Source organism: Cololabis saira, chromosome 12 (assembly GCF_033807715.1).
Source record: "Cololabis saira isolate AMF1-May2022 chromosome 12, fColSai1.1, whole genome shotgun sequence".
In the NCBI taxonomy this organism is placed as follows: Eukaryota; Metazoa; Chordata; class Actinopteri; order Beloniformes; family Belonidae; genus Cololabis; species Cololabis saira.
In genome coordinates, this window is record NC_084598.1 from 19,735,853 (window position 1) to 19,751,922 (window position 16,070).

The window sequence follows — 16,070 nt, forward strand, 5'->3', positions numbered from 1 at the left end:
TGCATGTTTTGTCACATATACACAGACTCAAACACACACACAGAGTTTATATGAGTTCATGGGCTTGTTCTAGTTCTGCCTGCGGAGCCTGGTTAAAAAAGAAAAGTACAAAGGCTTGAAATTTTGTGCTACTTGTGCTTAATTTATTTTTTTATTCTGTTATTTTATTCCGTGTTGTGATACTTACCTGCTGTATTCTACTGCCCTTATTTTTAACAGCTTGTGCTTTTTATTATTTTACTTCTTTTCTTATCATCTTATTCTTAATTTTTTCAATCTTATTTGTTATGTCTTGCCGCTTTTAATGTCAATGTAAAACACTTTGAATTACCTTGTGTTGAATTGTGCTATATAAATACATTTGCCTTGCCTTGCCCTTATTTCATTATTTATTAAAGTACTTGAATTTACTTTAAGCTTATTTTAATTATACTATTTTTTATTTTTTATTAATTTTAATTTATTTTATGATTGTATTGATTTAATTTGCCTGAAGATGATTATTTTGTACTTTTGTCTGTTTGAATGGTTGTGTTAAAAAAATAAATCAGACGTTACTCAACAGTTACTCAGTACTTGAGTAGTTTTTTCACCAAGTACTTTTTTACTTTTACTCAAGTAATTATTTGGATGACTACTTTTTACTTCTTTTTTTTATACTTTATTTTTCTATGTGCCACACCATAGTGACGTTCAGTGTAACAATGACAAAAAAACAACTAAAATACATATAGACATAAGACAGAGACACCAACCTCAACATTTACACGAAAACGAAAAAAATATTAAAAGGACATATCTAAACAACAACAAACGCAAACAAAACAAAAAGAGGCATAACATGCCTTTAAATACCTTCTAACCCCCCCTGTTACCTCCCTCCTCTATACATCCCTTAAACTTCACTATCGTTTATGTTCATATTTTCACAAATCCTCATTTCCATTCTTATTTCATAAACACAATACAACTAGATGGAGAGAGACACACCAGTTTTTACTTCTACTTGAGTCATATTATTCTGAAGTAACAGTACTTTTACTTGAGTACAATTTTTGGCTACTCTACCCACCTCTGGTAATATATATTTTAACTAACTAATGTTGTGGACAGTGAGTGTTAATGACGTCAGCCCGTGTGTCTGCAGGGCGGGGGCGGGGCCGCGGGAGGAACTAGCGGAGCCGCCGTCAGAGCGCTGCTGAGCGGGGTCACGAACTCTGACCTTTAGCAGAAGAAAAACAACTACTAATTATTTTTTAAGTATCGGAACACCTTTAATCCACGCCTGCCGTCCCCCCGAGGTAAGTGTCAATCTCGGCTCGAAAACCGTGAAAGCTCTGCGAGATAAAAGAGCCCGGTGCCCCTCACCCCGCCCCCTCCCCCGGCTAGCTCGGCTAACCGGGGCGGCGCTGCCGCCTGCCCGGCTCCGGGGCTCCGCAGCCCGGCTCCCGCAGGCTCCGCAGCCACGGGGCAGTTCCGCCTGCACTGACACCTGAGCAGGCTGTCAAGACGTGACACCACTGCCACTGTCATTGCACGAACCCCCGAGTGTTAACATGACAGTTACAGCGGGGGGAGCGACCTGTAGTCGGTGCTGCGTTCACTGACGCCTGGTTAAGCCTGATTTATGGTTCCGCGTTAAATCGACGCAGACGTACGCCGTAGGGTCTGCGTTGACGTTACGCGGAACCATAAACCAGCCTCTAACCACAGCGCTAGCTGCAGCTCCTGCAGATGAACTCGACCCTTCTACCTTTTGCGGGGACAGGAGTGGATGCAAATGACTTTCGATGTGTTTCATGTGGAGCAGCCGCATTTACATGTTTATTATTGCATTGTCACTGTCACACATTGTGTTGTCTTGAACAAAAACTACTCTTTATTTAGCATTAATCTGGACGTCTGCGGAGGGGCTGGCCGACTGCCAGAATCTCCATTTTGTTCCGTGTTGTGATGGTTGTGTTTGAAGGAAGAAGGTGATGGGCATGTTGTCAGGCCCATTCATAAACAATATAAACCTGCAGAGGCCCCACTTTGCTTGGTATTTATTTTGAGAGGTTTTACAAATGAGATTGACTGTCTTGGAAGATGTCCTATGTCTTAAAAAAACAGTCAGTTTTAATACAAAGCCTCGTGCCAAATGTCACACAGGTACATTTATTAACAGAGGTCTGCACAATATCAAAATGTATAAAACAAATGAAATAAAAATAAACTGCCTGTGTATATATAGAATAAAAATGCTTCTTGAATAAAATAAAACAAATCCCTTTCCTGCATAACAATTAAATTAAAATACACTGTGCAATTAATACAATGTAGACAGTAACAGGCAGACTTTTCCACTGAGGTTGACAGTTGTGCAAATAACAAAACATTTGTGCAAATCTCAAATAAAACATTCAAGTCAATTGGTCACAAAATAAGCTATATCAAAATCATTAAAAATTATTTTTTTTTTTTTTAATTTTTCCCGATATAAACGATATTGTCTCGTACCATATCGCGTTTGAAAATATATCGATATATATTAAAATCTCGATATATCGCCCAGCCCTAATACATACATACACATACACACGTGTGTGTGTGTGTGTGTGTGTGTGTGTGTATGTGTGTATATATATATATATATATAAATATGTATATGTGTTTGTGTGTATGTATATATGCTTGTGTATGTTTGTTTGTGAATAGAATAGAAATTTACAGAATACACACAAAAGTATGAAAAGGTATATAAAAAAAAAAAGTATATCCTAAAAAAATAAAAACCAATAAATAGCTAAATAATAAAAAAAGAGCAATATAAAAATATGAGCAATTTACAAAATAAATACTAAACCCAAAAAACGGATAATATACACATGTGCGAAAATACCAGTAATATATGTATGTGAGAGTTCAGATTTTAGTTTAAAAAGAAAAAAAAATGGCAAGCTAAAAAAGCAAGTAACTTGCAAATCTTCTCACTACATATTCAGATAAAACTACAAAATACCAGCCACTCTGTAGTGCACTATGGTGAGTAGGTGGTTATTTCAGACACAGCCTCTCTGTCTTATCCTGCACATTTGATCGTGCAGCAAGTTTTGAAATGAACTGATGGAGTTGACCTTTGGTCGCTGCATCTGCTTCTCTAATTTTTGCTCTTCACTTCTCTTTTTTCAGTTTTATCTTCAGAAACACCAAAATATGTCTAAATGATTGACACTGCCCTTTTTTTTAAATTTGGTACAAGCTGTTGAAGCTGCCTAGTTGTCTGCGTTTTCTTGATGTTGTGGGAAAGAAACGGGGTCACGTGACTACGCATTCTGTAGTATGATTTACAGCACATGAACACAACTCAGTGGGGAAAGTAATAACATAATTAAGGAAAACAAATTAAATAATTATAATAATTATAATAATAATATAATTACATGGACAAGTTTAAATCAGTTCTGGGTCCTAAACGTCAATTTTGATTACTTTTTTATTTGGCTTCTTCTTTGAGCAAGTGACCCAAGTATTTAACTTGCTTGAGGGCTCTACTTGCTTGCCCAAAACAAAAAATGTTGACCAATTAAAAAACAAATGGAAAGACAAAAAATAAAAACAAAAGGAAAGATTTGAATATCTGTGACAATGACAACTACTTTGTATTACTTAAATATGTACACATTTCAAGTGGCAATTACATTGGCAATTGCCTGTCTTAGTTTGTTTGTTTGTTTGTTTGTTTTGTTTGTACTGTTTATTCCGAATATGCCAGGAAGCAAAATAATAAAGCATAGAAAAACCGAAAATAAATGACATATTCGAAAAGGAGTGAGAAGAAGCATAGCTTAGTTTTGAAATATGAAAAAAAAATCCACTTTTTCCTAATCTGATTTTGCAGAAACCTACGGTAGTCCAACCATGACCAACTGCTGTGCAGCTCTGGAGACCACTGTAGCTGGTTTACAAGCTTCCATCCATCCAACTGATTAATTTTACTTTACTTTAATTTTACTTTTGCCCTCATAGATCATTCACTATCTATCTATTTTTATTTTTATTCGTGAAATTGCTTTCTTTTCAGACACCATGTGAATATTAGCTCACAATAAAAACAAATGACCTTAGAACTAACTTAATTGTACATTTCTGATAATATATCTGAACAGCATGCACCCAGTGACAAATCAAAACATACCATCCAAAATCATCAGTAAGATAACGTTCATGACAGATAACAGTGTTAGTGTTAGAAAAAATATCCTATGATCCACCAGCTTCGTAGTATGGAAAATCTCTAGTTTTTCTCAGTTTCTTCTGTGTCACTTGTGGTTGATTAACATCTTTGGGATTCTTTCAGACAGACCTTACTAATGACCCCACATCATCATGACGGCAAACCTGAACCTGCTTTCTCAGCAGAAAACAGACCCCGAGCATGAGGCAGAGGTGAGTTTGCAGAGTATGAGGCTTATTGTTACTGTTTGCTGTTGACTAAGTAGTTCCATATAACCCATTTCAAAGTTGTTTTTTTCTTTTAAATGAAAGTTACATACTGTTTCAAGCTACGCTTTTTTTTGGCCACAATTTTACCTTAGACAGATATCTTTGTACACAGCTCTCACTTTCATTAACATAATAGAAATGTTATATAGCAGTTTATGCACTTTCTTTACTGATAACTGCTTCATATATATTTTAATTGCACACTGATTGATTGGGATAATTTGTTTTAAAATGGGTTAGGAGCCTTCCTCTCCATCAGAGTCGATGACGAGTGAGTCTCCACAGCGGTTTCAGGTCATCTCGACTGAGCCTTCCACACCACCACAGCAAATACAGGTAACTGATGTCCTTATAAATATCAGAGAATATGATACTGCCATTACCTTTTAATGGTGGCCCCTTTTAGCACTGGAAGTGATTAAGCTGTTGTTACCATATATGTCATCAATGTCATTCTTTTGACTTACTGCTGAAATGAAATTGTTTTATGTTCCTGTTCACCTTCATCTTTCTGTAAGGCTTATTCACTTCTCATACCTTCAGATTATAACCGACCAGCAGACAGGCCAGAAGATCCAGATAGTGACAGCAATGAACCCGTCCAGTGCTTCCAAGCAGCAGTTCATTCTGACCACAGCTGACAATTCAAGTGCAAGCAAGGTTATTTTGGCATCACCAGAAAGTGCCAACACCAAGCAACTTATCTTTACTTCTGCAGATAGCCTGATGCCAGGACGGATACAGGTGTGGTTCCTCTGTAACATTATTTATTCTTTATTTCATTCATTAAAAGAAAAACAAAACAGTTCAATATAATTACAACAAATCCCTTTCCTTGAATTAAAAAGAACAGAAAGAAGACTAAGCTTATTTTATCTGTCCCTTTTCCTAAGAAATCAAATTTCAATTAATGTAATAATAAAAAATAAAAAAAATTACGCAATTTAAAAAAAACACATCATCCACAATGAACAATATGACATCCATTTTCAATGGATGTCACATATCAAAGTCCATGGTGCTAACAGTGTTACAGTGAAATACAGTACGAATGTATTTCACCTTTGTTTATTACAATGTTTAATATTTTATTTTGCTTCTCAGATTGTCACTGATCCTGTATCAATGGAGCGATTGTTGGGACAGTCTGGGGATTTAAGTCGGTCACAACCTGTGGAATACTGTGTGGTGTGTGGAGACAAAGCTTCAGGTAGTCTAGTTTGGTACTGTTGAAACTAAACATATGCTGCTTTGCATGTGCTGCTTTTGCTTGTCTCCAACAAGACAAGATCTTCACCATGTCAGGACTCTCACACACGTGCACAGTGACTGACAGTGGTTTTGTCTGTGCTCAGGGCGTCACTATGGAGCTGTCAGTTGTGAGGGATGTAAAGGTTTTTTCAAGCGGAGCGTGAGGAAGAGTTTGACCTACAGCTGCCGCAGTAAGCAGGACTGCGTCATCAACAAACATCACCGCAATCGTTGCCAGTTCTGCCGTTTGAAGAAATGCCTTAAGATGGGGATGAAAACCGATTGTGAGTTTACATTAATATTACATTTGCTCTCTAAAGGAACCAAAAAACCTTGTCAGAATGTTGTGTCTATACTGTATGTAAACACAAGTTCTTCAAATTTTTCACTTATCAGCATCAGCCAGTGCCAAAACATATCTCTGAAGTTTTCAACAAGCTCTTGACGAGAGAGCAGGCAGGAGCAAAGTCATTACCAATGAAACTGGCGTTTATATTTAATCAACAGTGCGTCTATATACAGTTGTAGAGGACACCAGATTCAACTATTTATTAAAAGAAACTCACATATCTCACAGCATCTCCACACGTTCATAAGCCATTCTTTGATCCCCACCTAATCACAAATGTGCATCAGTTGAACACAAGTTGTGTTGAAATATAATTCATTAAAAAAATGGACTGAATCTTTAATAGTGTCCTCAATGATTCAGATGTTATTATTCATGTGATACATTGCTCTGAAGACACAGATTTTATATTTTTATTTATTATGTATTTTATGTTATTTATTTTGATGTATTTTCATAATCCTTACCTGTACAGTTGAGAAGCATTATTATAATCATGTCTCATCATCATTATAAAAATGTAAATGCAGTCTGCTTGTTGTTGATGTTTAGCTGTCCAGAGTGAGAGGAAGCCTATTGACATAGTACCCAGAGAGAGGCATGCGAACTGTGCTGCCTCCACCCAGAAGATCTACATTCGCAAGGACCTAAACAGCCCGCTTATCGCCACACCAACCTTTATCTCCGATACAGATACAGATGGCTCCAGGTCAGTGGAAATCAGCTACAGACAAATGTTGGATAAGACTTCATTCAATGTTGGATAAGGCCCAATTCCAATACACCCCCTACTTTCTTTCACTCGCCCTTCTTTTCTTCACCTGTCCCAATACTCTCCCCTCCCTCCTCAGGAAGCTGAGAGCTAAAAACTGTTTTAATTTCAGCTGTAGCGCTGTTAATATGGCACTTTATTAAGTTTTAATATTTTTTCAGCCGTAAAAGTAACTGTTAAGATCCACAACCTGGGCTCAGTTTATCCAAATAACGCCTGTTAAGAAATTTGACCCGATGTTTTCGGAGATGATAAGAGCCGCCGGCCCGGAGCAGCAGCAGCAGCAGCTCACGGCCGGAGTACAGACGTGATCGCGCTGCGCCGTCGTCCCGGGGGAGAAACCTGCAGCTCTGTGGAGAATTACCGCTGGCTGAAATAAATCATTTTGGAAGATAAATGATAAATGTTGGTTTAATAGATGAAATCTAACAGTTGTAGCTACGCCTGTTAAGAAATTTGCTCCGAAAATTTCGGGATTTCTGCCTGCCTGCCGGCGTCGGGAGATGATTCATGGGTCCGCGTTAAATCGACGCAGAGCCTACGGCGTAGGGTATGGCGTACGGCGCGCGCCGCCGTGTTACCTACGCCGTAGGCCTGCGTTGGTGTAACGCAGAACCATAAATCAGCCTTTATTCTGGCGAGGTTGCAAAAAACGGGCAAAAAAGTGATTATGTACAATCACTGAGTGAATATTATGAAAGTAAAATATATATTTCTCGCTAGAAATGTAATCAAAACGCATTTTTATGCAGAAACTAACTCAAAATATTGATTTTATTCACTAAAAAATAAGAAATGTCCGCCATGTTTTTTTTTTTATTATTTAGTCCGCAAATGACGACGAAAAGCATTCTGGGAAATGTTTTGGTCCCTAGGTCAGCTAGTGTGCATCCGAAATCCCTACAAACGTAGGGACAAATTCATAGCCACTACACTACTTTTCGTCACTCCCCCTAGATGGAAAGAGGAATTGGGACACCACTACCCTCACGGGAATGCGCAAAATTTAGGGGTTGGGATGAAAACGAGGGCTAGGGGGAGTATTGGGACAGGGCCTAAGACTTCCTTCATGACACCATTGTAAAACTATACTTGACCTGTCATGTGAGCATGCTTTAATAATACACTGTGCAGGTCCAGCCTGCTGGACCAGGGGATGCTGGTCAATATCCAGCAGCCAGTCATTCAAACTGATGGAACTTTGCTGTTAGCAGCTGACTCCAAGGTACCGTACATATGACCGTGCAGCAGCCAGTTTCAGGTTAAATGTTCTCATTTTGCTGCTTTCTGCCCTCTGCTTCTTTTGATAGTGCTTCTTCTTACACATTTTAAGCAGTATTCTTATAGTACCGGTAGTCTTATAAGTTGAGTTGACTTATGTCATGGAAAATAATTAACACTGTCTTATTTGTCTCAGATGGATTCGGGGCATGGAGACCTGGGTACACTAGCCAATGTAGTGACATCACTGGCCAGTCTGAGTGAATCACTAAAAGAAAACCTGAATAATGGTGATGCCTCAGATCGTCAACACGCGGAGCCGGCTACCAGCGATATAACACGGTCAGTCAGCTGTGGAGCGGAGGGTTTCATCTCAGACCTTACATTAAGTTTTGTCTTTGCTTACTTAGGTTTCACCTCCTGTGTCAACTTATTGTCTTTGGAAAGGGGATAATATATGTCAATTTATGAACGGCTGGAAGCAGAAAAAGAGTATTTGAATGATCAGATGATACCTTACTTAAGTGTTTATAAATGTAGCTGTTTAAGAAGGAAATGTATCCATATTATTCTACAGAGAATTGTGTTTCATAGCACAGTTTGGGTTGTGTGTGACGTGCATGTTTACATTTTGTATAGTGCCTTTGACACTCTGGCCAAAGTGTTCAATCCATCTGAGGTCGAGATTGAACAAAATCTGTCCGAGAAGTCACAGTGTACGAGCGGAACAACTATCCACCTAATTGGTCAAGACCAGGAGACGCCCATCATTGAGGTGGAGGGACCACTGCTCACAGACAGCCATGTCAGTTTCAAGGTTGGTGGAGTCATCGGATGTTAGCAAAACATCCCCTGAAATTCTCAATACAACACAGTCATTGAACAATTGAGTTTCTTCAGATTAATACAGATTGTTAGAAGAAGATCATTGCTGCCCACACCTGTTGCTTTCTGTATTAAATCTTTCTTGTGGTACCATACTACAGATTCACAGATTGATTTTTACTGTAACAATGTATGTCCTCTTTCAGTAAACCCTTTTATCTTTAATTCTTTGCCTTAGCTGACCATGCCAAGCCCCATGCCTGAGTATCTGAATGTACACTACATCTGTGAGTCTGCGTCCAGACTCCTCTTCCTCTCCATGCACTGGGCACGCTCCATCCCTGCATTCTCAGCCCTCGGGTTCGAAAGCATTTCATTAAATAGATTTCTATTGTGAAATAACATAACCACTTGTGTGTTTACATTATACCTTCTGCATGTCTCTTTTTCTCAGTCAGGACGCAAACACCACTTTGGTGCGAGCCTGCTGGAATGAGCTGTTCACTCTCGGTCTGGCTCAGTGCGCTCATGTGATGAACCTATCAACCATCCTCACTGCCATTATTAACCACCTGCAAAGCAGCATCCAGGATGGTATGGACCACTGACCTCGTCATCATTGCACAGTATGACACTCACATATGACCAGGATAATAATTAAAAAAATAAAAATAAATAGTTTTCTTTTTTTAAGTAAATATATTGTATATATATTGTAAGCATTGTTTTTCCTTGGGAAAGATGCTTTACTCTTGGCTTTCCTCACTTCACCCAGGTGTATGAATGGGTACCTAGCTTTGCTAGGGGGAAGTATCCAGCAATAGACTAGCGTCCTATCCTGGGGTGGTTACCACCTGTTCGTTTGCGCTACAGAAACCGGAGATAGAGAGAGAAAAGGACATACTTGTTTACTACAGTGGAAGTCATTATGACTTATGTGCTGTCCAGATACAATTTTTAATTGACATATTAGCTATGGACTCAAACTGATGGGGAACTGCATGACACTTGATTACATGTTTGTATTTTGCTCCTCTAAGTTACTTTCTCTGTTGAATAAAGGTTAGACAAGTACAAAACCACAACACCCACCCAATAGAGAAAAATTGAGACATAATAGGTTAATGCATTGATTCTTACATTTACTTTGACTTGCATTTCTTAGCAAACTATGAACCAAAGATATTTTGTGTTTGTCTCCACTTCATTACATTTGTTAATATACACCCATGCTGCATTTCAGGCCTGCTATACTTTCCATAGAAAGTTGGGGTGGAGACCGTTTAGGGTTTGTAATGAGTTTAACGTGAAATAAAATAATGAAGAGACTTTGGGTCAACCTTGTTCAGGGGTGTTGACATCTCTAGGCTCAGAGGCTTTTAGATTCCCTCTGGTTCCCAGGTTATTAACACCAATCTTAATCCTATGGCCCAGCCATTTAATTTTACCCCTGTTGATGCAGATGTGCACAGAACTCTAGCTCAAAAGGTCTGCTGGCCGAGACTTACTTGAGCTATATTTTTTAAAACGTGCTACTGATTATTTTTTTTAACATATCTTTTACCTTGTGATTGTAACCTTACAATTACTAAAAATGAAATCCCTAGCGTTTGAAATTCTGCTGTTTTGCTTTCTGTAGTAGATCACAACAGAGAATGTCTGGAAAATACTGAAACAAAACAGGAACAAGTAATTCCTAAAACACTTCAACTGATTGTATTTTTAAAGTCAGAATATCTTTTCAGTGTCGTGAGAAGGAATGCAACATTACTAAATGGTAAATATGGCCTGCTGCGTCCCAGAAAGGAGAGCAGTCATCTGCCAACATGAAGGGTGGTGGTTTAGTTCCTGGTCTCGTAGCCCATATACAGGACTGTCTCAGAAAATTAGAATATTGTGATAAAGTTCTTTATTTTCTGTAATGCAATTTAAAAAAAAAAAAAAAAAAAAAAAAAAAAAAAAAAAAAAAAATGTCATACATTCTGGATTCATTACAAATCAACTGAAATATTGCAAGCCTTTTATTATTTTAATATTGCTGATTATGGCTTACAGTTTAAGATTAAGATTCCCAGAATATTCTAATTTTTTGAGATAGGATATTTGAGTTTTCTTAAGCTGTAAACCATGATCAGCAATATTAAAATAATAAAAGGCTTGCAATATTTCAGTTGATTTGTAATGAATCCAGAATGTATGGTGTTTTTGTAATTGCATTACAAAAAATCACTATTCTAATTTTCTGAGACAGTCCTGTAGTGTCTTTGAAGTCCACGCTACATCCACGTGTTAAGTGCGGGGTATCTGGCAATGTAAAAGGTGCTTGTGTGAATGGGCGAAACGTGACTTGCAGTGTAAAGGACTTTGAATGGTCCACAAGACTAGAAAACCTCGATATAAATACAGTCCACTTATCATTTTGAATACTTTACCCAACTTTTTGTGAAATTTTGCAAGCCTGAAATGCAGAAGTGGATATGTGTTAACATTTAAAACTGAGTCTTCAAAATTTTTTTTACATGAAATGTCTTTTGCTTAGAGTGTCTAGAGTCCATATAAAAGTTATAGTAAACCCATTTTTTGTTTTAAAATTTGCCTTTTCCATACCATCCCATTTTTTTCTGATTAGGGGTTGTAACTACACCATACATTTTGATCCAACAATTAACATTTATTTTCTTCTCAGATAAGCTTTCAGGAGAGAGGGTGAAGCAGGTGATGGAGCACATCTGGAAGTTCCAGGAGTTTTGTAACAGCATGACGAAGCTGGAGACGGATAGTTATGAATATGCTTACCTGAAGGCTATTGTGTTGTTCAGCCCTGGTGAGATTCTGACTTTCTCAATCAAAATTATAGTGGCCGTTCAAACTGGCAATGGTCAAAGCGGGGGGAAAACCTAAATGACTAATACTTGGCTTTTGTAGTCCACATGTGTTGTTGTGTTTAATCAGATCACCCTGGTGTCGACAGCAGTGGGCAGATTGAGAAGTTCCAGGAGAAAGCTCTGATGGAGCTGCAGGACTATGTCCAGAAATCATATCCCGAAGACACATACAGGTACATTAATAACACAAAATCTAGTTAAACCCAGTGTAGTAGCATTTAGTAGTGCAAAGGAAGAGTAATTGATAAGCAAATTGCCCACATGGAGTACATCAGATTGACCAGTACCATATTCTGGTCAGCAGAGGTGTCAAGTATCGAAGTACAAATACTTCGTTACCTTACTTAAGTAGAAATTTTGGTTATCTATACTTCACTGGAGTAATTATTTTTCAGACGATTTTTTACTTTTACTCCTTACATTTTCACGCAATTATCTGTACTTTTACTCCTTACATTTTAAAAACAGCCTCGTTACTCTATTTAATTTCGGCCTTTAAAAAAAACTATCCAGTTAAATTGCGCCGTCCGGATAGAGTGAATTTGGTTGTGGTTGTTTCAGATGTTCTTGTCCAGTTTTGTTCTTACATCCGTTCCCTCAGATTCCTGCAACTAAACTTGGATGTACATTCCAATAAAGGTTAGGATAAATGATAACATGCCTCTGAAGTTTGACTTTTTGCACCATTACAATACTTATAGGAAACTAGTCATCATATCTTCTGCTCTCTGAAACACATGTTAATGCTCAATAGTACACATATATGGTTCTTTAATATATTTGCACTATACTAAGATGCATTCATTTTCAATGGCTTTTGTCCTTAATGGCTTTTTTCCTCCTTACATTACTTTTACTTTTATACTTTAAGTAGTTTTGAAACCAGTACTTTTATACTTTTACTTGAGTAAAAAACTTGAGTTGATACTTCAACTTCTACACGAGTATTTTTAAACTCTAGTATCTATACTTCTACCTGAGTAATGAATGTGAATACTTTTGACACTTCTGCTGGTCAGATATAAAAGTCAAATTTGGCTATTGGACAATGTAAGGATACTGTATACTGATGGGAATGTTGTATTTTTTGATAAACAAGTGAATACAGGAAAATGTGTAAATCTCCTCAGGTTGACGCGTATTCTGACTCGTCTCCCCGCCCTTCGCCTCATGAACTCAAGCATCACAGAGGAGCTCTTCTTCACTGGCTTAATAGGCAACGTCTCTATAGACAGCATCATTCCCTACATCCTCAAGATGGAAACAGCGGAGTACAACAGCCAGGACTCCGACTCTACAGAATGACAAACCTCCCAGAACCCGTCAGTTAAGATTTTAGTAATCATCTTTTCAGGTAAACTCTTTATCTCAGTGTTGAGGTGCTGAACTGCAGTCCAAAACTCTGCCGCAGCCCCTTGTTTTTAAACAGTGCATGGTGCAAAGTTAATTGGGAATGCTTTTTTGAATTGTTTGGATAACACAACTTTGGAAAGCCAGGATGACAGGAAATGTTTTCTGCAGCTGAGGTGGTCGGAAGTTATGAACTACATGCAGTTTGAATCTTCTGCAGCTACAACTGGGCATTTCCTCTAAAGTCTTCATAGCACTTTTTTTTTGTCTTTTAACCATTTTTTTTAGATTTATTTAAGCCTTACCATACTCTCATGTTGGTCACACACATTTAAAAAGTGATTTCTTGATGGTAGAATTGCAGGAAAGATACAAAACAGTTTTGCATTTAAACTCGTACAGATTGCTGAACATTCTTGATAAAGAGATCCTTTTTTTTTCCAATGCTGGCTGTCGGAAATATCAGTACTGTATAAATTAGAATATTTTATGACTGTGCCTAAAACTCAGTGTCCTTCAATATATGATTGTTGTGAAATAGCAAGATTTTCTGAATGTCGAAAACAAATTAATTCAGACTTGATTTACGAGGTAGATTGATTCTAACAAGATCTACGAGAACGTGATCATGTCAGGTAAGGCAGAGACATACTTTCAATGCGTCAACTTTCCTCTGACATTAATAAACAGTTATTTATATAAAAGAAAATAACAGTTGGACGGTCAATTTTGGCCAGCTACAGTTTATGCAAATAACATACCTCAGTCACTTAAACAATCCTTAACGTTATTTAAATACACCATACCATAGCATTAAACTAACTATTACTCATTACTAACCGTCATTGTCTGGTTTTATTATATCAAAACTTGCAAAAGAGATTTTATTTTCACGCACGTTTTATTATGCGGTACAATTATATTTAGATCATTATGTCCTCATGTTATGTCTGTGCAATCACACCATCACTTTTTCCTTAATGACAATCAATTATGTGTTGTTTCCTGATATTCCTTCAGTGTCATGACTGCTTGTCAGCCTGCATTTTCTGTCTTTATTTGTCAGTGAAAATGATTACTTTAAAGAAATAGGATTATTTTATGGATTTGGGTTTGGTAGTCTTGCCTATGTGTAGCTATGCTACCGTTCTTGTTTGCATTTGGGTGCACATGAATCAGCTTCTGTGGTGTTCCCGAGCTGACTAAAACTTTGTATTCTGTATGTTTTTGATAACTTTTACTTGTTGTAAATGAATTTGCTTGTTGCATACTAAGTGTACTTAAAGTACTTTCGGGCAGGATTCCCTGATTTAAAAAAAAAAATAGAAATAAAATATTTAGGGGGAGGTCAGCCTTCAGTGCATCAATGTCTTGAAGACAGAACAGTATATGCACCGGCTTACCGTCTTGTATAATTGTTCAGAATGATTATCCACAGCAACGTGAATGATAATAGGGATGTAAATAATTCAACAAGGATATGTCTTGTGAAATAAATGTCATTTGTAATATGTTGGTTTAAAACCTGAACAGTATGTTTGTAAAGGCACTGGTGTGAATTCACAATTGTACATGTAATTTCATTAAAATGAGTGCATGTTGTTTTTAAGCTAGGTTTTATAATCTTGTCGCCATTTGCCGTAATAAGGAGCATTGTTATCAATTTTATAGTGCATTACAGTGCATGAAAAAAACGCTTAAGCACAGTTTATCAAATGCAGTATGTAAACTGTTTATTTCAGTTTTGTGGCTTTAAAGTATTTACAGTGCAACTCCTTCATTGGAAAATTTTGAAGCATTTTTTTCTCCTCTTGTGAGATGTGTACCATTTTATACTGTGTAAATGTACTCATTTTTTCTGAGACGTTTGTCTTTGAATGTTTAGATTAAGATATGAGACATCATTCTTGTCGCTCAAGTTGGTCACAACTCTACATTTCTACCTCACAGATAAAAATCTAATGTATTAACGACTGAGCTCCTGTATCAGCATTCCAGTCTCTGAAGCAACACATTTCAAACAGAATAAACAGATCTTCATTAAATATGACATGACTGAATTTGTTTGTACATTTGTTTGTCATTTGTTTTGTTAAAATCGACTATGAGAACATTTCTCGGAATTTATATCAAATTGACTCATCAAATCACTTGGACACCCAGTGGAATGTATTTATCCTGATGTGGGATTTTAACTTTAGATTAATTTAGCCAGTTGTATAGCTTACCAAGCAAGATAAGTTAATAAATTAATTTACTTTTTTTTTCTTAATTTCTTTTTTTGGGGACCTGTGAACAAAGAATAGAAGAGTTATGATGGCACACATGACCCGCTTCTCTGCTTCTTGTGAATCAAAACGAGAAACAACACAGCAGTTTACAATTTTTTCTTACTCATTTTGGGACATCTTTTTTTCTCCTTTTTTTTTTGTCAGAGGCATCTTTTAGAGGTACATGTGATGTACAACAGTATACAATACATTGCTCTCTAAAATCTTATTCTTTCCCGCATTAATGCTGCCATCATAGAAACAGAAATTGCCTCATCCCGAAGATACAACCCCGATACCATCAACTTTATGCTGTGAAAAAGTTGCCCCCTTACAGATCTCTTCTATTTTTGCCTTTTTTTTTTAATCACACTTGCATGTTTCAGATAATGAAACAAATTTTAATATAAGACAAAGATAACCTGAGTCTATCCAGAATGCAGTTTTTAAATTAAGATTTTATTTATAAAGGGAAATGGCCTGACCTGGTTCTAGACCTAATAACTGTTTCATCCTCAGGAGCAACAATCAACTGCTTATGATACCTGGCAATGAGTCTTTCACATCACTGTGAAGGAATTTTGTTCAATTTTTTTTTGCTGAATTGTTTTTAATTTAGTTACATTAAAGTGTTTTCGACCAGCCACAGTAAGTCATTCAGA

At 37.1% G+C, this 16,070-nt stretch overlaps 1 protein-coding gene across 3 annotated transcripts; it reads left to right on the top strand.

Moving 5' to 3' along the window:
- The first annotated feature begins 1,163 nt into the window (after positions 1–1,163).
- Positions 1,164–15,188, top strand: nr2c2 (nuclear receptor subfamily 2, group C, member 2). Of its 3 annotated transcripts, none has more exons than XR_009783835.1 (15): positions 1,164–1,301; positions 4,340–4,428; positions 4,726–4,821; positions 5,029–5,229; positions 5,590–5,695; positions 5,841–6,020; positions 6,638–6,794; positions 7,992–8,082; positions 8,275–8,420; positions 8,718–8,895; positions 9,142–9,263; positions 9,358–9,497; positions 11,590–11,727; positions 11,829–11,961; positions 12,919–12,957. XR_009783835.1 is itself a non-coding variant. In XM_061735907.1 (15 exons), exons 2-15 carry the CDS (start codon positions 4,369–4,371, stop codon positions 13,091–13,093), a joined length of 1,896 nt encoding a protein of 631 aa, XP_061591891.1. In that variant the 5' UTR covers positions 1,164–1,301; positions 4,340–4,368; the 3' UTR covers positions 13,094–15,188. The 3 variants fall into 3 exon arrangements, 2 of the variants coding, with proteins under 2 accessions (XP_061591891.1, XP_061591892.1); XM_061735907.1 differs by having other exon boundaries at positions 11,856–11,961; positions 12,919–15,188; XM_061735908.1 differs by having other exon boundaries at positions 11,875–11,961; positions 12,919–13,051.
- The last annotated feature ends 882 nt before the right edge of the window (positions 15,189–16,070 follow it).